Genomic DNA, 19,495 nt, shown 5'->3' with positions numbered 1-19,495 from the left:
ATTATACTATTTTAACCTTGAACTCTTTGAACTTGTGTGGGAGGTCGTCTGTAAAGGTCCTTCCGTATGCAAACAGTACCACGTATTCTCCTACCTTCACGTCCTTCGACACTGTTAAGAATGTGTATAGTTTTTCCGGGAATCCTACCATTCCCGGGTCCACTGCTGTCAGATCCTCTACATATTGTTTATCATCCGTCTTTTGTGTATATACTTACCCAGTGTTTTGAATGGCTCCACTTTGAAGTTGTGTTTTACTATTCCATATTTGGCTAAGTGATGTTTATAGTCTGTTTTCAGGATCATTTTCAGGTCTGAGTAGTTGTGGTTTGTGAACTTGTATTCGCTTCCGGCATAGATATCTGCGCAGAACCAAATTGATCCTGTTGTTATTTGACTTCCTAACACCAGTTTATATGTAACATCTGCCTTTAACTGTGACTTAACAAGTGTTATTTCTCCAGACGAGTATTTGCTATCATTAAATGAACCCAGATTAATCATTTCTCTACACATTGTGTCAATATTATACATAAATTAATTATATAATTGTTATTTAATATCATAATAACACACTTATAATTTCTTTTAGATAGGTCTGAATTGTTGTCATATGGTAAATTACTTTTGAGGCCCAAACAAAATAGTGAATTAATAACAAAGAAACAAACAACATAACAATAAACAAAAGATAGAGTTTTGTTAAAAAAACTAAAATACATTATTAAATATAAAGGCTAATAACTTGATGTGTACTGGTCAGTGATTTAACCCAATAACACATAGATTAAACAAATTTACACAAAAAACAAAACGACTACACAAGGTTTAACATAGAATCTTTGGGTATTTTTGACCTACACTTTTAAGATATTAAAACAAAATCTTCAACAGCCTAATAACAAGAAAAGTTGGAACATGTGAATATATCAGATTGACCATTTAATTGCCATTGTTTTAATTTAGAGATATGAGTCCGTGTGTAAATGTTTTTAGAGTCAACAAAAAAATAAAGTCATCAACACACATCAATCGACATCACCGGTTAATACGGTTAACATAATCTTAAAACCCTTGGATCAACAAAATTTGAAATGTACTTATCTTGACTGTTGTACCAACTCAATATATAGTCATCCTTCCTGGTTTTAACAGCATTTTATTAACCTGTGGGGAATTGGCTCCTATAACCATTTCTATACTTACTTATTGTTTGTTAGATCATCTTCCAGCTCTACTGAAACTCGCCATTTTATAATCTTTAATTGTATTCTATTTCGTAGCTCGATTTCGTAGTTTCTATTACAAAAAATTGTTTTCAGTTCGTATGTATTCGGTTTAATCTTTACTGTACAAGTTATTCAGTACATAAATTTTTCAATTTAAACTATAATAAATTTATTGAGATGAAGAGAAACTTAGAGGAGGACCCCAAATCCAAACAGGCTCTCGCTGACTTGTACGTGTTTACATTTACTTTTATGATATTTATAGAGGACCGTTATAATTATTTTCAGGGCTGACCCTGCTAAGAACCCTCTCATTCCTTTCTTGTCCGAATTCGACGAGGGTACGTCCCATTCCGTTTCATTTTGTTAGTTCAGAAGGCCCTCATGTCGCTCGACGAGGAGTGCGCCAACGAACAGATGAACATCCAGAGGATGTTCGACAAGAAGAAGCAGCCCTACTATGATAAGCGCCAGGTTCGGTTTCCCCTGTCACCTGTCTTTAGGAGATTATTGATAATATCCCTGGATTCTGGTGTAAGGCGCTGACACACCATCCTGCCCTGTGCTACCTCACTTCCGCAGACATTCCCGTGTTAGAACAACTTAAGAGCATTGAGCTTTACGACAACTTGGATAATAATGGCTCCTATAAACTGACTTTGGTAAGTACTTACCTATTTGGCCTATATATTAGTGTGCCGACCACGTCACCAGTACCGATTAAATACTGTGTAACTTTTAACACTCATGCCTTTGTAAAAGATACTCATATTACCTCGTTTAACGTAATTCTTTAGAATTTTTCTGACAAGGCTTCTGAGTTCATGAGTCCACTTTCCCTCACCAAACACGTTGTTTTCAACAATAACAAGGAGAACGTCAAGGAGTGTACTAAGATTACCTGGAAACCAGGCAAGGTACGTTTTAATCAGCTTTAAACATTTGCTCAGAGTCCTGTCGACGAGGCTATTAAGGCCAGGAAGAACGACAAGTGTATAGACTGGTCCCTGTTCGAGTGGTTCACTGAGGAGGAATGGCTCAATCGCCCAGACATTGGTGAAATAATAAGGCGCGAGGTATGGCACGCGCCCCTCGCCTATTACATGGACACTGTATCCGTTGACTTCTTCGACGACGAGTATGAAATGCTCGACGATGAAGATGAAGTTTAACTTGTCCTCACTAAATCACTAATATTTTTTATATATTTACTGGCACATTTATATATTAACTAACACACTTATATATTTACTGGCACACTTATATATTTACTGGCACACTTATATATTCACTAACACATTTATATATTAACTAACACACTTATGTGTATACATGTAGATGTGCATATGTACAAAAGATGTGTGTTCTGAGATCCACATAATACTATGTTACATTAACTGATTTGCTAAAATCGTGAACTTTTCTTCCGTTGTGTAGTTCTTATTGTAATTTACTTTTCCGTACCGCTTTAAAAACTTGTTTTTCACATACTTTTCAAACAGTACATACCTTTTATCAACAATTTCTATTTTATACCTTGCTAGCACTCTGCTGGTTACTTCTTTATCATTTAACTCGACTAGATTTGAAATGTCGCATATACAATCTAAGTTTTCCATTTTTTTCAGTACCTCTCCTCTCAGCTGTTCGTCTACGTGATTTGACAAATTCAACAATAGCTTAATCAGCTGATTGAAATTCATACTATCAATCCTGTTTAATATTTCATCCCTTATTAAACTACCAATGTTACTGCTACTACTAAAAATGAAGTCTTCGATGGCGTTCATACAGCTTATCAACGATATGAATTCCCTGTTTCCTAACTTGTACACATTACCGTGCAATATATAGTAGTCTAAAAGTGATTTTAAACAAGTTCTTATCATATACGGTGCTTGATAACTTTTGTTGTCTTCATTATGTTGCTCATAAACCTCTTTACTACTAGTGTATTCACCCTTGTTGTCTGGTGGACCTAGTTTCTCCCGTGTCCTTGAAAACAAGTCACATAACATTGATATTTCCTTCCCGCTCCAACTATTCCAACTCTTAATTTGACTTATTTTACTCAAAAATTCCAAGTATACTTCTTTTGATAAGAGGTTATACTTATTTAACATTGTTACGTATATTGTTTGCAGTACATGGTTATCTTCACTTTTGTCCATAATCACCTTGTAGTTATTTGATAATTTTTCCGCATATAGTTTACACATCTCATATGTGTCATTAATTTTTTCTAAATCTAGTCTTAATTCATCAATGAAACTAATCACTTTATCCGCGTACAGTAGATATTGTACATATTTTGTGGTCATCTTATTTACATCACTAGCACATACGCTCTTTCTCGTGTCACCTGGATCCCATTCACTCGGCATGTTCATGTTATTATTTACACTCTTAATCATTGTTTCCGTGTTTTTACTCACTTTGTTGCATATTTCTTTCAATACACCTTCATTGTTACCATGGTTACTATTACAATCTTGTGTTTTATTATCTATTCCGCATCTGTTTAGTGATGTTGTAAGCGCCAGATAATACATGCTTCTACATTCAGATATTATCAAATCTTCACTTTTTACTTGTACTTTTGACAGTATTTCTTCTGAAAATCTTATTAGTTCACTTTTTAATCCACTTATTCCTTTGTATCTTTCCTCAAATTCCTCTTCTTCATTTAACTGGTCCATTAACAAATAGTCTATAAACTTTATTATATCGACACTATATGCAAATATCTTCAGAAATAGCTTATTAGACTTAAAATTCAACTCATTTATGCGTTTAGTCACCTCTTCTGAAACGAATCGTGACTCATTTTCGTAATCTTCTTCTACTGTTTTGAGCTTAGCCCCTTCACTTTCAAACACTCTTCTCGATATTGCTATTAGATTACCAAATGATTGTGATGTGTTACTCAGCTTAAATGAATTCACTAATACTTTTGGCGATATCTTCGATATCTTTGCGATGTTACAAAACAATTTCTTTAGGTGTATTGGAGTTATATTATTGTTCTTTATGTATTGCTTTTCATTTCCATTTATTGTTTCATTTAATAGTAGCCATCCTAACCGTTTTACCAGTTTTAAAATACACCTTTCTTCCAATTTACTAAATGATTCGCATTCTCCCACTATAGCGTCCAGTGTTCTACAGACTCTTCTTATATCCGATTTAAATATCCATCCAGTTTCCAATTCCAGTAGTGATAGCAGGAGTGTGCACGTGTTTCTGGCCTTCGCATCCCCTTTCTTCGTTAAATTGTACCACAGTTTCCACGTTTCATCCAAGTGCTTAGAGCCTTTTAAATCTGTTACCAGGTCTTTATTAGTGCCATTACTTTCATAGTCCTTTGAATATTTAGGGAGACCGTCAATCTTGACTACTCCTCTCATGTCTGAAAGCATCTGAGTCACTAGATAATTTACTCTTGTTAGCAAGTTTTTATACAGCGTTTGTATCTTGCAATCTACACTAGTGTCGTTTAACTTCAGGTTACATATGTGTTTAAGCAATCTACATACCTCTTCAAATTCCAAGTCATTTAAAACTACATTCAAAGACTCTAATAGAAACAGGGCTAAGTCTTGTTTTTTACTTCTCAACAGTGCCAAATCTTCAAAGCAATCGATAATTACATTTTTATTTGCTTTATAAGCTGTGTGATTGTGTGTATTATCCAATAACGATGTAATATTTGAAGTGTATTTGGGCTCGTTGTCTACACATTTTAAATTATTACTTGTTTCTTTAAGCTTTAACGGACCAACATGACAAAAACCATTTACTTGATTGAGTCTTTGGCTTGTGTTTATATTAAATTTAAAATTTAACAATTCTTTTCTGGTTTTAGCTTCTTTTAACTGTTCAAATAACTTCGATATGTTGTCATGGTTTCCTAGGAATCTTCTCCAATTTTTAATATACAAATTGTTATTTATTAATATATTGTTACTATATTTACATGATAACATTGGATTATCTATCTTTTTTTCATTCACTATAATGTGTGTTGTGAGGACTAAATTCAAAATACATTTAATTTAACAAGGAAGTAATCATCATTTATACTTGTAATATCAATTTAGTTGTTTTTATAAATAATGTGTATGGAGTTTTTGATTTAAATTTACGAGTTAGTTGATTTCAGAAGTGCCTAGATACGATTATAACGAAATCAGTCTGGCTGCCTTCTGAAACGCTCCCTTGTCGTAATCTTCCTTTAAAACTGTTTTGGCTGCCTTTTTTACATCATCATTTGCATTGCCAACTGCATATGATGATCCACAAAACTCTAGTAGTTCAATATCGTTTTCACCATTGCCAATAAATAAACACTCTTTGGGCGTCAATCCTATACTGTGAAGTAGCATTTTAACCCCAAATGCTTTTGTTATTCCTTTTGGCGAAATGTGAAAGGTTGTTTCGTTTGCACATACTTTTGTTGTAAATTTATCACTTAATTCATCGATTTGAACATGCTTATTTATGTGGATGCTTGTTATTTTTTTATTTATGACTTCATTTGGGCTGATTATTTCAAAAGCGGTAATGTTTTTTTGTTTAGGATAGTCTTTAAAGTCATTATCCAACTCGGCAATTGAATATGACATTTCTGTATCACCAAATATCGTTTGACCGCAAAGATTGTTATCAGTGATATATTTTACAAATTTTTGAATAAAATCTTTTAAAAAATACGAGTGGCTTATAAGACTTCCATCGGGTCCGTATACCACGGCTCCGTTTGAATAAACACCGGGGTAACCCATATAACCGGTCTTATTCACAAACTCATTGCCCACCAAATTCATCGCAGAATGATAAGATCGGCCTAAATTATTCATTAACCCCTATTAACTAACCTGTGCAAAAGAAAGGAACTATACACCTTCTATTCAACTCGATGAAAGTATCGATATTCTTCCTAAATTTCTTGGAATCTTCGATATAAAATGTTTTATCCATATCTAAAGCAAAATATTTTGTCATTTTTGACAATATAAACAGTTTTCAGTTAGTTTCAACTACACACTATATGGCCAGGGAAGTACAATGCATGTGTACGTCATATACTAAATTTTAGCACAGAGAAATAAAACTACTATAGAACTAATTTTTCAACATATTAAAATTGATTATAAGGTATTAAAGGTTAAAAATTGGAAAATATTACATTTTTGGGTAACGTAGCCTGCTGTTACCCATATTAGTTGTTTATTGTGTAATCAATATTAAAATTCATATATTTTTATATTTATATCAAATTTTGTGTTTTCAATGTTTTCTCTTTTACTTCATGGCTTTGTTTTTTTTTTTTTTTTTTGATATAGTTTATTTATTTGAGTAATTATTGGTACTATGAATTTGTTACATTAATCCACTTACTTTCTGTTTTGTTTTATGTTTCCGTCATTTAATTTTTTTATGCACTATTTTATCAGTTGTTCAGATCTTACACATAGCACAGGGCATCGGAATATAATTAGTGAACTGCCTACAGTAACGTAAATATACAAAATGTTAGGGTTTAAATTGTTTAAATGTGGTTATTATATATTGTTAGGAAGCTATGATATTCAAATAAGATGTCACAAAGAATCAGTCAATAGTTTAACAGCCTTTTCGAAAGCTCCCTTGTCATAGTTTAAATCTAATACCCACTTTGCCTTTTGTTTTGTATCATCATCGGCGTTTCCTACGGCAAATGATACATAACAAAACTCCATGGCTTCGTGATCGTTCTGTGAATCCCCTATATATGCACATTCATTGGCATTGGAATTATAGTGATTTAGTAACGCCTCAATGCCTGATCTCTTATTAATTCCTGGAGGTGTTAACTGTGCTACTCCTGCTTCACCAAAACTGATAATATAGTCTGTATCTTTGGTTAGGCCAGTTATTTCAAAATTATCACTGTTGAAACCAATGGATACAATGTTCTTCTTCTTAATTTCTTCAAAGGTTGATTGTGTTGGCTCATAGTTAAACGACTTGAGATAATTTAATACATCATCATCTAGTTTTTGAACTGAATACAACTTATCTTCGTTCATATAAATAACTCTCGAATTAATATTGTTGTTTGTCATGTGTTCATTAATCTTGTCAAGAAACTCCTCAGAAAACTTCTCAATTTTAATCAGACTACCATCTGGACCGTATACTAAGGCCCCGTTGTCATATATTCCAGGGAAACCGTCGTAGCCAGTTTCTGTGAAGAAGCTATCTCCGAGCAATTTTTTATTGGAAAACCTATCAGAACCTAAACAAATGAAATGAGTTTAAGAAACATACCTGTGCAAAAGAAAGGTGTAATGTTTTTGCTCTTTAACAACTTAAAGGCCTCAATGTTTTTTCTGAAAACGGCTTCGTCCTTTACGAAAAAAGTCCCATCCACATCAATTCCAAAATATTTTGGAGGTGTACTGGGTTTTTGAAACTGTGCGATATCAGCTGATTTTATATTCCATGAGTATAATACAATTATACTAATCACGGTTTTTAAACAAAATGGGTACTGCATTATTAAGTTGGTTGCGATGCTATATTACAAAGATTTTTCCATAAAACCTTACATTAACATTTCGGGGATTTTATGTGTACATGCGCTCTAATTCACCCAAAAACAAAGAATCGTTTAAAGTAATAAGGTATGGGGATGTAAATACAAAAAATTCACAAATATTAAGGAAGGAACTGTTTCTATTAAATTAAAATATTACAAGCATGTTTTTGTAAAATACACAGGATAGCCGCAACGACGACCGGGCTCCATGATAAAATTATGTATTAACACATCGGAAAAGCCGACACACATCTCTTGATTGAATAATGAATATCGTATTCTTAGTCATCAGTCAATAGTTTAACGGCCTTTTCAAAAGCTCCTTCATCATTTTTAATATCTAACGCCCACTTTGCCTTCTTTTTTGTATCATTATCGGCGTTTCCTACGGCAAAGGATATGTAACAGTATTCCATGGCTTCGTGATCATTTTTATTGTCTCCAATATAAGCGCATTCATTGGCGTTCGACTTAAAGTGATTTAGTAAAGCCTCAAGTCCCGTTTTTTTATTAACACCTTTTGGTCCCATTTGAAAATAGTCTTCTCCTGCGAATTTAACAAAATATACATCGTTAATTTGTTGGAAATTATTAATTTCGTGATTGAAACATCCAATCGTAACTACATTCTTTTGTTTTAACTCTTCATAAGTTGTTTTTTCTATATCATCATATCTAAGTGAATTAAAATATGCTACAGCATCACTCGTTAGTGTGTCGAGACAGTGAATTTTTGTGTCGGTATAATAAATAGTTCTATCATTAATGTTATTTGTTTCAGCATATTCTTTAAATTTGTCAAGAAACTCTACAGATAATTTCTCGATTTGGATTAGATTGCCATCTGGGTCATAAACAACTGCACCGTTATTATATACCCCCGGGTATCCGTTGTAACCTGTAGTAGTTTCAAACTCCGTGCTTAACACTTTTTTATTAGACTGATATCCCCTTCCTGAATAATAATACATATATAATTAGTTACATACCTGTACATAAAAATGGCGTAATTTGTTTATCTTTCAATAGTTTAAAAGCCTGGCTATTCTTTTTAAATTGTTCGTTGTTATCAGTATAAAATGTGCCGTCTACATCAATTCCAAAATATTTTGGAGGTGTACTGGGTTTTTGAAACTGTGCGATATCAGCTGATTTTATATGCCATGAGTATAATATAATTATACAAATCACGGCTTTTAAACAAAATGGGTACTGCATTATTAAGTTGGATGATATGCTATGTTACAATTAGTTATTAATAATTATATATTACAATTTCTGAGATTCTGAATCTTAATAGATTCGACCTCTCCTACAAACAATAATAAAGGACTTGAGTAGGTATGGGGATGTAAAGGTTAATATTTCACAAAATATTAAAGACAATTTTGGACATTTTTAACTGTTACAAACATGTTTCGATATGGTACACAAGATGATGGCAACGGCGGTTTCGCTCTGTTACGATATTTGATATTTCACAATTGAGAGCTGTTATAGCTATTTTATTTGTTTAATATTTAACTCTGAACCGACTAGTAGTTTAACGGCCTTTTCGAAAGCTCCCTGGTCATAGTTTAAGTCTAATACCCACTTCGCCTTTTGTTTAACTTCATCCTTAGCGTTGCCAACAACAAACGAAGTCTCGCATACCTCAAAACCAGGTATATCGTTCTCTCCGTCTCCTATATAGGCACAATTCCTAGGGTTCACATTGTAATGCTTCAGTAGCTTCTTCAATCCTATGTGTTTTGTCACGCCAGGTGGGTTCAGGGTCACAATATTTCCGTACACTACGCGAACGTAATCCTTTCCACATTCCAAATCGGGGATTTCAATTCCATTTGTAATATAACGTATGCTGATTATATCGCTTTTATAAACCTCTTCTAAGGTTGACAATTCTGGCTTGTGCATTGTCTTCATCTGAACGTTTTTGTTGATATGTATGCTAGGTTCTTCGAGAATCAGAGATCTGTTTATCGTCTCAAAATAAGTATCATTCTGTATTTTGTTATGGCACATATATTTTACAAATTTATCCAAAAATTCGATTGAGAATTTTTCGAAAAAAACGGCTTCCCCAGAGTCATCGAGTACACAGCATCCGTTAGCATATACACCCGGGAATCCGTTATATCCCGTTTCCTCTACGAAGTTTACCCCTACCCTTGTCATTGCCGATACGTAGCATCGACCTAAAAGAAAGAATGTTAGTTAAAATGTGTGAAAGTACATAAATATTTTATTTATTACTTGTGCAAAATAAGGGTACAATCCCTTTTGACCTAAGGAGTCTGAACGATTTCTTGTTCCTATTATAAACTTCCTCGTCATCAACGACGAATGTTTCATCGATATCCAGTGCTAAAAACCTGGGAGCAGTTTTGGGAGCAATAAATTCGTTGATATTGCTCATTCCAATTAATATTTTACAAGTGAATTTGATTTAAAGTGAGTTCCATCATATTTATGATGCAAAGTATGGTCTACAATGGCTAAATAACAACATTATATTTACAATGAATTAATATACATAAAAGTTACAATGATGAATAAAAAACAAAAACAGTTTAATAGATATCGACCATTAGATGGTGGGAGTTATTGTATCACATGTAACACAAATTTAGTATATATTATCAAATATATATTAATTTTTATTATGATGTTAATTGTTGTTTATAAAATGTCTATTTTATTATTAAATATCGCTTTAAATATTCAGGGTGTGAATCTGTATTATACACACATTTGACCATATATTATAATTTAAATGTATTTTTATTAACCTTCTTCTGTTTAATATTAGCCGTATGTAGTTTAGATGAGATTTTGTTGTTTACTATTGTGTATTATCCTTTATGATTTTGTGCCTTCACAATCTAAGTTATTTACAAATACTGCATCAGTTCAAACTCAATACTTGCAAGATTCTGAACAGTCTGAGAAATCTTCAGAAGGTTCCGGCAGTTTGGAGCCGAAAATGGCTGAAACACACACTGTAGAGAAGAATAAGGTACACACTGACATTCAACTGTGTTCAATGGTCTGCGGTAGGCCAATCGATCGAATCATTGCAATTTTAGGCACTTATTGCTGCCAAGCTTTGGTCATTAACGCTCTGTTTTTGGTCCTATCGAACATTGCTCAGTGGATTCAGAGGGAGTTCAACGTAGATACTTCCTCTTTATTTAGTGGAAAGTTTTACGGACTCCTCACTGTCACCTTCGGGAGTTATGTGTCATATAAAGTTTCAGAACTGCTGGTTGACGCAATTTTAATAGCGTTCAAGGATAGCGTTTTGGCCCATAGGATGAGGGAGGTGATTGACCCCTCTAAGTCGAGTCTGGCTTGCATAAACGTGCCTATACTGCTTCTTTATAGGTGCTCCAAATACTTGCACAATCGGCTTCCTCCGAATCTGGCATCGCTGGACATCCATATTAAAAATCAGCTGCTCGGATCTGGCGGCGCTGAGGATGACGTGAATGAGGACTTGCGGATATCACTCAAGTCGCCGAGTCCAAATAGGGGCAGGTTTAAGAGGGAGTTGGCAGTAATTTCGGGATATGGGCTGGGCACCTTTCTACTTCTTGGCGGAAGGTACGTTGGCTTTTGTCCATTTTTAACTGTTATTCAGTCTACACTCGTTCACTCCGAGTGAATTATCGCATCCCGGTGCCTACGCAATGCCCAAACTCTCTCTCAAGGCGGACGGCTACGGGTACGCCAACACTTTTCAGAAGGGAGTAATTCAAGCCATTGGTAAAAAATATGGGTGTCACACCTGTGGCATGATTTCTGACACCGAGAGGTATATCGCAGATCATCAGCCGCCTTCGGGCGTGGTTAAAAGAAAGTTGAGCGGCAAATATATATCGTTTCTGCTGAGGCACCGGCTTATACCAATTCACCTGGTTAAGCCAGAACAGCACTTCTACCCTCAGTGCAACAAGTGTTCCATCAAGCAGGCTGCGGCGGTTGCCAAAAACAGGTTTCGCATAAATATGGCTTTTAAATTAACCGTTTAGACGTGAAAGCGTTACACATTTCGGAAGGTTCCGAGCTTACCACTTGTGCCCGACCACGTTCTTCGTTTCAAGGTTTTAAATGCTTTTTGATAATTTTTATTTGTTTTCAGGGTCATTTTCGACACCAAGTGGTCCAAACTGCATAGGAAGGTCAAGTGAATTTGTGATGGGGATGCGATCTTTAAATTTATTTATTGTTAATATGGTTAAAATGTGTTTTGTATATTATTTTACGTTGTTGTACTATATTTTGAACTTGGGTTCAGTGAGGTCGCTCGTCGCCGACGATTCGTGCTTCGCCGAGAGGTCATCCTCCGTTCTCAGTGCCGTTTCCAAGAAGGACGCCCCTCTGTTCCACGAGACTCTCTCTAAGTTGAAGACGTACCCGTTCACCATGGTCGTTCGCTACTGCCTGGGGGAGAACGGAAACGTTACCGGCGAGAAGTTTCTCCAATGTGTGTCTTCACTCAACTCGTGTCCTGTCCCCTGGCACTCGAGGGTAAACTGGCAGTTCTGCCTGTGCAACACCCTCCACTGTATGTTCAAGGGGTGCTTTCAGCACTGGATAAAGACGTTCGACTTCACCAACACCGAGGTACTTTTATTCTTTACTCACTCTCTTTAGTGTTTCTCCCACTGCACTCAGGACTCCGTTTCGTGCTTGTTTAAACAGACTGGGGCGTTGCCTTTCAATTTTAAACTGCCTTTCCCCCCGAAAAAATAGTTAGCAATGCTGAACTCGCCTGTAAGATAATCAAATACCGTAAATGTTATATAAAATTAAACGCTTAAAATTGGTTGGTTAACTCAGTTATTTATACTGGATAGTGCAAGGATTTGACGGCCTTTTCGACCCCTGCCTCGTCGTGTTTGAGGTCCAACACACACTTGGCGTTTCCTTTCGTCACGTCTGCGTTACCGACTGCAAAGGATAGTTTACAGTACTTCATCTCTTCGCCGTCGTTTGCATTGTCTCCAATATAAGCACATACGTTACCGTTTGATTTCATGTGCTTCAGCAGCGCTTCTACTCCCAATTTTATATTGCAACCTCTCGGTGACACTAGTAGAGGTTTCCTTTGTTGTATTTTACACAGGTTACTTCGTTTATAACCTCAAAGTCGTCAAGCGGATGTTCTACAACTATAATTGAGAGTACACTCTTTTGCTTTATCCTTTCCTGGTTGGTTAGGATGCTATGATATTCAAAATAGGGATCACTCTGTACCGACTAGTAGTTTAACGGCCTTTTCGAAAGCTCCCTGGTCATAGTTTAAGTCTAATATCCACTTCGCCTTTTGTTTAACTTCATCCTTAGCGTTGCCAACAACAAAGGATATTTTACAGTACTCTAATGCTTCATTGTCGTTATTATTATCTCCAATGTAAACACAATCTTTATGATTTGATTTATAATGTGTAAGTAAAGCCTCGAGACCTGTTTTCTTACTTACACCTTTAGGAGATAATTGACTTCGTTCCTTTTCGATATATTTTACTTGATCAACTTCATTTATTAGTTCAAAGGTGTCTACATTGTGTTTTAAAACAATTATAAGAACTACATTTTTTAGTTTTAACTCATCATAAGTGACCTGAACAACTTCGTCGTTCACAATGGATTTAAGATACTCGGGCGCATCTTCATTCAGTTTTTCAATGGTAAGTAGCTCGTCTGGAGTACAATATATTACCCTAGAATTGAAACCGTTCTCAGTCGTATATGCTTTAAATTTATTCAGAAAATCTTCGGAGAACTTCTCAATCTTAATTAGATTACCGTCTGAATCGTAAACAACGGCACCGTTATTATATACTCCTGGGTACCCCTCATAATCCATATCCCCTAGAAATTGGCTGCCTATCAATTTTCTGGTAGGCCCTGGCCCCCTAGCTATAAAATAAATATATATGTATATTTACATACCGGTACAGAGAATGGGAGTGATGTTCTTTTCCTTTAATAACTTGAAGGCGTCTACATTTTTTCTGAAAATTGATTCATTCTCTACATAAAATGTGCCGTCCACATCTATTGCAAAGTATTTCGGAGGTGTATTTGGCTTTACAAAATTTGCGATGTTTCCACAGTGTACATATAGTACAAGTACCAGAACTTTTAATTTTAGAACATTTGTTATCATAAATCACTTTATATAAATATCCATTTTAGATACATATATCACAAACAAGATGTGTAAGTAAATATTTTACATTCTATCTTACGCAGCGTATATGATGTGGTGGTGCTGTGATGTGTAAAATACAAACTAGTTTTTAAACATTACAAGTTTGTGTATTTTATTAAATCATTTTATTTCAACTATTATTGCGCTATTTGTGTAATTTAGCGTGTTTATCGATACATACAATTTGCAACTTTGTGGAAGGCGCCCTGGTCGTAGTTTAAATCGACTACCCAGGATGCGTGGCTCTTTACTGTGTCGGAAGAGTTGCCTACTGCGAACGACGATGAGCAATAGTCCATTGCCTCAATATCGTTGTCTCCGTCGCCTATGTATGCGCAGTTTGAGCCGTCGGTGTTTAGGCTCCTCAACAAAAACTCCAAGCCCCTTTTCTTTGTAGAACTTCCTGGTGTTATACAGACAACATATTCGTCAGACTGTTTATAGTTATAGTCCACTCCGTTCTTTACGCCTTCAATGTCAATATCAATCGGAGGAAATGCGATCAAAACTATGTTCTTCGTCATTAGCGTATCGATGGATACTACTTCTGGGACTGGTACTTTGTTTGTATTCAAATACGCAATAACTTTTTCTGATAGGGGATGGAGACTGAAGGATTTAGTGACTTCATAAAACGCAGCTTCCGATTCCATGCCCTTTTCTGTAATAAACTTGATGAATTTATCTAGTAAATCAGTTGAAAAGGTTTCAATTTTGATCAAATTTCCTTCTGTGTCGTAGACCAACGTTCCGTTCATATACACCCCTGGGTATCCTCTGAACCCAGTTAGGCTCGAGAAATATTCTCCTACTAGATTTCTAGTTGAAACGATGTTTCTTCCTAAACAAATGCGTTAAATATAACGTTCGCCTACCTGTGCAGAAAAACGGTATGACGCCTTTATCCATCACCATCTTGAAGGCATCCACGTTACTCTTGTAAATATCTTCGTTTCTGGTATAAAAGGTCCCATCTATGTCAATTGCGAAGTATTTTGGAAGTGGATTTGGCTTTTCAAACATTGCAATGGGCTTCATTTTGTCGGATTTTATTGCGAAGTACGCTCCAACGAAAGCTGCAGATCCTAAGAGCAGGTTATATAGTTTTTACATCATTGCAGTTTTTTTTTAAATTAAAAATTATACCTAGTATGAATAAAGTAAGAATCGAGCAAAGAACTGTGTGGCTCTCTTTCCTGTGATTCTCCTCCATGTTCACTATTTATAATTGATTTTTTTTTAATTGTATTCCGTTAATTTTTATTTTATGGTAGTGTTGTTTTAATAATTCACTAGTTTATAGTTTGATTCTCTATTTGTCGCCAGGAATCAAATAAACAACCTACTTCCTGTTAAATTTTATATAATCCTTTCCAGAATGTTAAATATAGCCTCTGTGGCCTCCTTTTATGTGTTACTGTTACCTGTTTCTGGTTTACTTCGGTTATTGTGCTCCTTCCTTCCGGATCACAGTGGCACATTTCTTTTTTAACTCACTTCAAAGTACTAAAGATTGATCACACTGGCACCTGTCTGTTTCACGATTGGCTCTCGGCAGTGGTTGTTCTGTTTAAATGAGCTCATATGCATTCATGTAGCATGGACCGTATTAAATTACGCGTTCTCTAAAATCATGAAACATTAAGGGCTTTAACTCAGTTTGAGTACTTGGTGAGCATTGCCTTGAACTCCTTGAAATCAATGACACCGTCATTATTTGTATCGAACTCCTTGAGCAGCATCTGCCACGACTCATTGCCGACGTCGTCGACCCCGAACAGCTTCGCGATCTCGTCGCAGGATATGGTGCCCGAGTTGTCGTAGTCGAACAGTCTGAATGCCTTTTCGAGGCGCTCCTTGGAGAAGACCGTCCTACGGTCCATCGCCACCGTCAAAAACTCTGAAGAATCGTGAATTCTTGCGCTCTTACCGCTGTAGTCGATGTAGCCGTTGTTGTCGAAGTCGATGTCCTGGAGAATCAGGTCCACCTGCTCCTCAATTTCTGCGGGCGTCAGGTGCTGCATATTCTTCCCTTTGAGCTGAAAAGTGGTGTTAGGTTGCGACTGTACCTTTAAATAGTGTGTGTAGCCTTCGATAAGCTCTGACCTATCGAGCTGGCCGTCTCCGTTTTTGTCCATCGTGTTAAAAATTGCTGTTAAAGATTTGCACTCTTCGCGTGTCAAGAGCTTTGAGCCGATGTACAGCATTGCTGCCTGCACGAATTTCTGCGTGTAGTGGAAGCTGCGCATGTTGTCGATCGAAAATTCTAGGCTGGGGAGGTCGTAGTTCTTCTCCTTGGTCATGAACGTGATCCAGTGGTGCTCAAGTGCCTATTAATTAAGTGAGTCGTAAGTCGCCTACCTCAGCTGCTGAGATCCTCTTTTCCGGGTTATAAACTAGCATTTTCCTAATTAGGTCCTTTGCCGACTCTGCCACCTTCTCCCAGTGTGACATCTCAAACGAATACTTGCCAATTTGTACCTTTTTAATAATTTCCGATTCAGTTTTACCGTTAAATGGAGGATATCCTGAACATGGTTTAAGGTTGGTTCGTTTGTTGATTCGTTTGTTGGTTTGTTGGTTAGTTGGTAGGTTAAAATTGGAATATAATTCATCTTAAATAATGGTTAGTGTTTAGGCTAGTTGATAGGTTAGTCTTATAGGTTAGGTCGGTAGGCTATGTTGATAGTATAGGCTGATAGGCTATGCTGATATGCTATGTTGATAGTATAGGCTGATAGGCTATTTTTATAGGCCAGTTGGTGCTTTAAATTAATGATAAATATGCCAATGAGGGCCCGATGCTTACCTGAGAGGAGGATGTAAAGAATCACTCCTATTGACCACACGTCGCACTTCTCGTCGTAAGTCCCCTTCAGCACCTCCGGGGCGATGTAGTAGGCCGTGCCGATCTTGTCCTTCAGCTTCGCGCTGTCCGTGTAGTAGGTCGAGAGGCCGAAGTCGATGATGCGAATGTTCGAGTTGAGCGACTTCGACTCGAGGATCAGGTTCTCCGGCTTCAGGTCCCTGTGGACGATGTTCTGCTTGTGCATATACGTGATTCCGCTCAGGATCTGCTTCGTGATCCTCGCAGCGTCGTACTCGCTGAAGCGCTTCCTGCTCACGATTTCGTCGAAGAGCTCACCCCCCGTGTACAGCTCAGTCACGAAGTAGTAGTACTTTTCGTCCTCGAAGAACTCGTAGATTTTCATGATGTTCGGGTGGTCCAGGTTCTTTAAAACCTCAACTTCTCGCAGGAGCGCCTCGTGGTCGCCCTTTTTTTTCATCGAGTTCTTGCAAATGACCTTTATTGCGTACTGGATGCCCGTTACTCTGTGTATACACAGCAGTACCTCTCCGAATGAGCCCTTTCCCAGTAGTTTTACTGCCTTGTAGTTTTCTCTGAAGGACGCCTTCGATCTCCTCACGAACATTCCTGGTGTCGCCTTGAGGACCACGGAATCCTTACCGTCCTCGCCTTCCTTCGTTTTTGCACTCATGGGTGTCTCATTTTTTCCTCTTAATTGAGTCTTCTTCTCCATTTATAAACCTTTCTTTGTTTGATTATGTTCTGGCTGCAATCATGTAGAATCTTGACTGTTTCACAAAAATTAGTGCGCACTTGATTGCATTTGAATTAAAATGATTATTTACATGTTAAATATGTTTGACTAGTTTATTTCCCTTTTAAATCCTCTGGAATCCCGTTTGTTTTAACGTTTGTTCTAGAAGTTCTTGTTTTAGCTAAACTCGCTTACACATTTTCGTTTTTTCATCTACTTTGTGTTTAAAAGTATTCGTACTAATGTATGGATTTTTAATTATTCAAGAATGTTGATTTTTTATATTACATTACTAACTTTCTGTTTTACATCAGTGATTTGCAATGGAAGGATCCTTTTCCTTCCAGCTAGCCACTGTAGTTTTACACTATTCGTGACACTTGATTACATGCGATTTATTCTCGTATAAGTCCGCAATATCTATTCCCGCAGCCAGGAGTGAATCCCTGACCCATGTGGGTGGTAACTCCCCTGTATATTCAGTTATCCTTACATTTCACGCTCACCCTGGTTAATGTACATATTTATTAGAAAATGTCTAACAAATTCGGCGTATTTTCCCTCCTCTATTGCTCTTCTTATTCTTTCGAACAACCGCATCATGTACCTTATGTTGTGTAAGGTCAGCAGATGGGAAACCAGGATTCCCTGGACATTTTTGTTCTGCAGGGGCTCACCTTTTTGAATCCGTAGTGCAGGTACGATTTTGAGTATTTTCTGCAGCACAGGCAGTCGCAGCTTTCGTCTAATGTGCTAAGCAATTACTCTGGCTCCCGTACCTGAAGTCGAACTGGTACTCTGCGTGCTGCAGCCTCAGCAGCCCCTGGTCGGTCAGCGCAGTCCCGAAGCGCGCCGTTCTCGTCGGGAACACGCAGTCGAACATGTCGCAGCCCAGCGCCACCGTCACCACCAGGTCCACCACGTAGCCTACGCCCATGAGGTACCGCGGCTTTTCCGGGGGCAGGCCCACTCCCTCTCTCGTGCACTACGCGTTACATTTTGCTCTTTCTTACCAGCTCCACTGTTCTCCAGAACTCCGTTTTATCCTCTCCTCCTGAGAGTCCACCTATTGCGTAGCCTGGCAGGTCCCTCTTCTTCAGCTCCTCGAGGCATGTCCTTCTCAGATCTGGGTACACTGACCCTTGTACTATTCCGAAAAGCGACTGACTATCCTTTCTCGAGTGCGCTTTGATGCATCTGTCCAGCCAGCTGTGGAGGCGATGTTCAGCATCATGGCGGCGACTTACCGCACTGTTCTGTGCACTGCTAGCTCCAGCCGCTCCTTGTCTCTCACTACTGAGGACACCACGTCGTCCAGCTGCATTATTACGTCCGCGCCTATTTGATTCTAAACTCCGCTCATTCTTCGCTTTCCGCACCTGTACTCTTATCGACTCCTCTGGCGTCAGCAGAATCTCCTCCTTCTCGTCGTACGGGTAGTAGAAGTGCACTCCTTCTTCTGTCACCTTTGACAGTTCTGACAGTGATACCATTTGGAATCCTCCTGGACGCTATTCTTCTAATTACCGCCTCCTACCTGAATCTGTTAGGAAATTGTGCCTTGAATTTGTGAAATTGTGGATCCCTCCTGCCTTTTCGAGCAGCTCCTTCCCTGGCTTGAACGCCATGTGGTATGTGTTCGCCAACGACAGCACACATCCCACCGACTCCAACTAAACACCGGTGTTTTCCATCGTTTAGCGCTTATATCTCTTACTTGCTCGTACGTTAGCCCCTTTATTGCTCCTTTCGTTCCCACTGGCATAAATACTGGCGTTTTTACCTTTCCGTGTGGTAGAATCAGCTCTCCTGTGCGTGCTCTCCCATCTGCCGCCAACACACTGAACTTAAGAGCCATAGCACGTACATTTAAGGTATATTACATTTATTTTAGTTT

General features: G+C 37.4%; 10 protein-coding genes across 10 annotated transcripts; 3 read left to right on the top strand and 7 right to left on the bottom strand.

The window, feature by feature from the left end:
- Position 1: 1 nt before the first annotated feature.
- On the bottom strand, positions 2-722 carry TOT_010001350 (conserved hypothetical protein; the record flags this gene model as incomplete). Its single annotated transcript, XM_009691578.1, has 3 exons — positions 2-177; positions 219-508; positions 577-722. 3 exons carry the CDS (start codon positions 720-722, stop codon positions 2-4), a joined length of 612 nt encoding a protein of 203 aa, XP_009689873.1.
- Positions 723-1,406: 684 nt separating this feature from the next.
- Positions 1,407-2,401, top strand: TOT_010001026 (nucleosome assembly protein; the record flags this gene model as incomplete). Its single annotated transcript, XM_009691577.1, has 6 exons — positions 1,407-1,459; positions 1,518-1,570; positions 1,600-1,703; positions 1,733-1,891; positions 2,027-2,146; positions 2,180-2,401. The coding sequence occupies 6 exons, from the start codon at positions 1,407-1,409 to the stop codon at positions 2,399-2,401; spliced, it is 711 nt and encodes a 236-aa protein (XP_009689872.1).
- A 216-nt stretch (positions 2,402-2,617) lies between these two features.
- Positions 2,618-6,233, bottom strand: TOT_010001025 (haloacid dehalogenase-like family hydrolase; the record flags this gene model as incomplete). Its single annotated transcript, XM_009691576.1, has 5 exons — positions 2,618-3,144; positions 3,190-3,663; positions 3,718-5,150; positions 5,415-6,075; positions 6,107-6,233. 5 exons carry the CDS (start codon positions 6,231-6,233, stop codon positions 2,618-2,620), a joined length of 3,222 nt encoding a protein of 1,073 aa, XP_009689871.1.
- A 599-nt stretch (positions 6,234-6,832) lies between these two features.
- On the bottom strand, positions 6,833-7,770 carry TOT_010001024 (HAD-superfamily hydrolase, subfamily IIB protein; the record flags this gene model as incomplete). The annotated part of the gene is made up of 2 exons (XM_009691575.1): positions 6,833-7,509; positions 7,542-7,770. The coding sequence occupies 2 exons, from the start codon at positions 7,768-7,770 to the stop codon at positions 6,833-6,835; spliced, it is 906 nt and encodes a 301-aa protein (XP_009689870.1).
- A 323-nt stretch (positions 7,771-8,093) lies between these two features.
- Positions 8,094-10,231, bottom strand: TOT_010001023 (uncharacterized protein; the record flags this gene model as incomplete). Its single annotated transcript, XM_009691574.1, has 3 exons — positions 8,094-8,767; positions 8,802-8,960; positions 10,069-10,231. 3 exons carry the CDS (start codon positions 10,229-10,231, stop codon positions 8,094-8,096), a joined length of 996 nt encoding a protein of 331 aa, XP_009689869.1.
- A 408-nt stretch (positions 10,232-10,639) lies between these two features.
- TOT_010001349 (conserved hypothetical protein) lies at positions 10,640-11,925 on the top strand (the record flags this gene model as incomplete). Its single annotated transcript, XM_009691573.1, has 3 exons — positions 10,640-11,418; positions 11,456-11,809; positions 11,847-11,925. 3 exons carry the CDS (start codon positions 10,640-10,642, stop codon positions 11,923-11,925), a joined length of 1,212 nt encoding a protein of 403 aa, XP_009689868.1.
- Positions 11,926-12,057: 132 nt separating this feature from the next.
- On the top strand, positions 12,058-12,471 carry TOT_010001348 (conserved hypothetical protein; the record flags this gene model as incomplete). Its single annotated transcript, XM_009691572.1, has 1 exon — positions 12,058-12,471. One exon carries the CDS (start codon positions 12,058-12,060, stop codon positions 12,469-12,471), a length of 414 nt encoding a protein of 137 aa, XP_009689867.1.
- Positions 12,472-12,909: 438 nt separating this feature from the next.
- TOT_010001020 (hydrolase) lies at positions 12,910-15,073 on the bottom strand (the record flags this gene model as incomplete). Its single annotated transcript, XM_009691571.1, has 5 exons — positions 12,910-12,960; positions 13,541-13,740; positions 13,774-13,962; positions 14,436-14,876; positions 14,911-15,073. The coding sequence occupies 5 exons, from the start codon at positions 15,071-15,073 to the stop codon at positions 12,910-12,912; spliced, it is 1,044 nt and encodes a 347-aa protein (XP_009689866.1).
- Positions 15,074-15,690: 617 nt separating this feature from the next.
- TOT_010001019 (calmodulin-like domain protein kinase) lies at positions 15,691-17,577 on the bottom strand (the record flags this gene model as incomplete). The annotated part of the gene is made up of 4 exons (XM_009691570.1): positions 15,691-16,074; positions 16,105-16,365; positions 16,397-16,563; positions 16,845-17,577. The coding sequence occupies 4 exons, from the start codon at positions 17,575-17,577 to the stop codon at positions 15,691-15,693; spliced, it is 1,545 nt and encodes a 514-aa protein (XP_009689865.1).
- Positions 17,578-17,965: 388 nt separating this feature from the next.
- Positions 17,966-19,456, bottom strand: TOT_010001018 (queuine tRNA-ribosyltransferase; the record flags this gene model as incomplete). The annotated part of the gene is made up of 9 exons (XM_009691569.1): positions 17,966-18,069; positions 18,105-18,246; positions 18,276-18,351; positions 18,378-18,583; positions 18,612-18,807; positions 18,846-18,946; positions 18,978-19,102; positions 19,136-19,271; positions 19,316-19,456. 9 exons carry the CDS (start codon positions 19,454-19,456, stop codon positions 17,966-17,968), a joined length of 1,227 nt encoding a protein of 408 aa, XP_009689864.1.
- Positions 19,457-19,495: the final 39 nt, after the last annotated feature.

The sequence above is a fragment of the Theileria orientalis genome, chromosome 1, assembly GCF_000740895.1.
Source record: "Theileria orientalis strain Shintoku DNA, chromosome 1, complete genome".
Lineage (NCBI taxonomy): Eukaryota > Apicomplexa > Aconoidasida > Piroplasmida > Theileriidae > Theileria > Theileria orientalis.
Note: the sequence above shows the minus strand (reverse complement) of the source record. Positions and strands in the feature narration are given on the sequence as shown.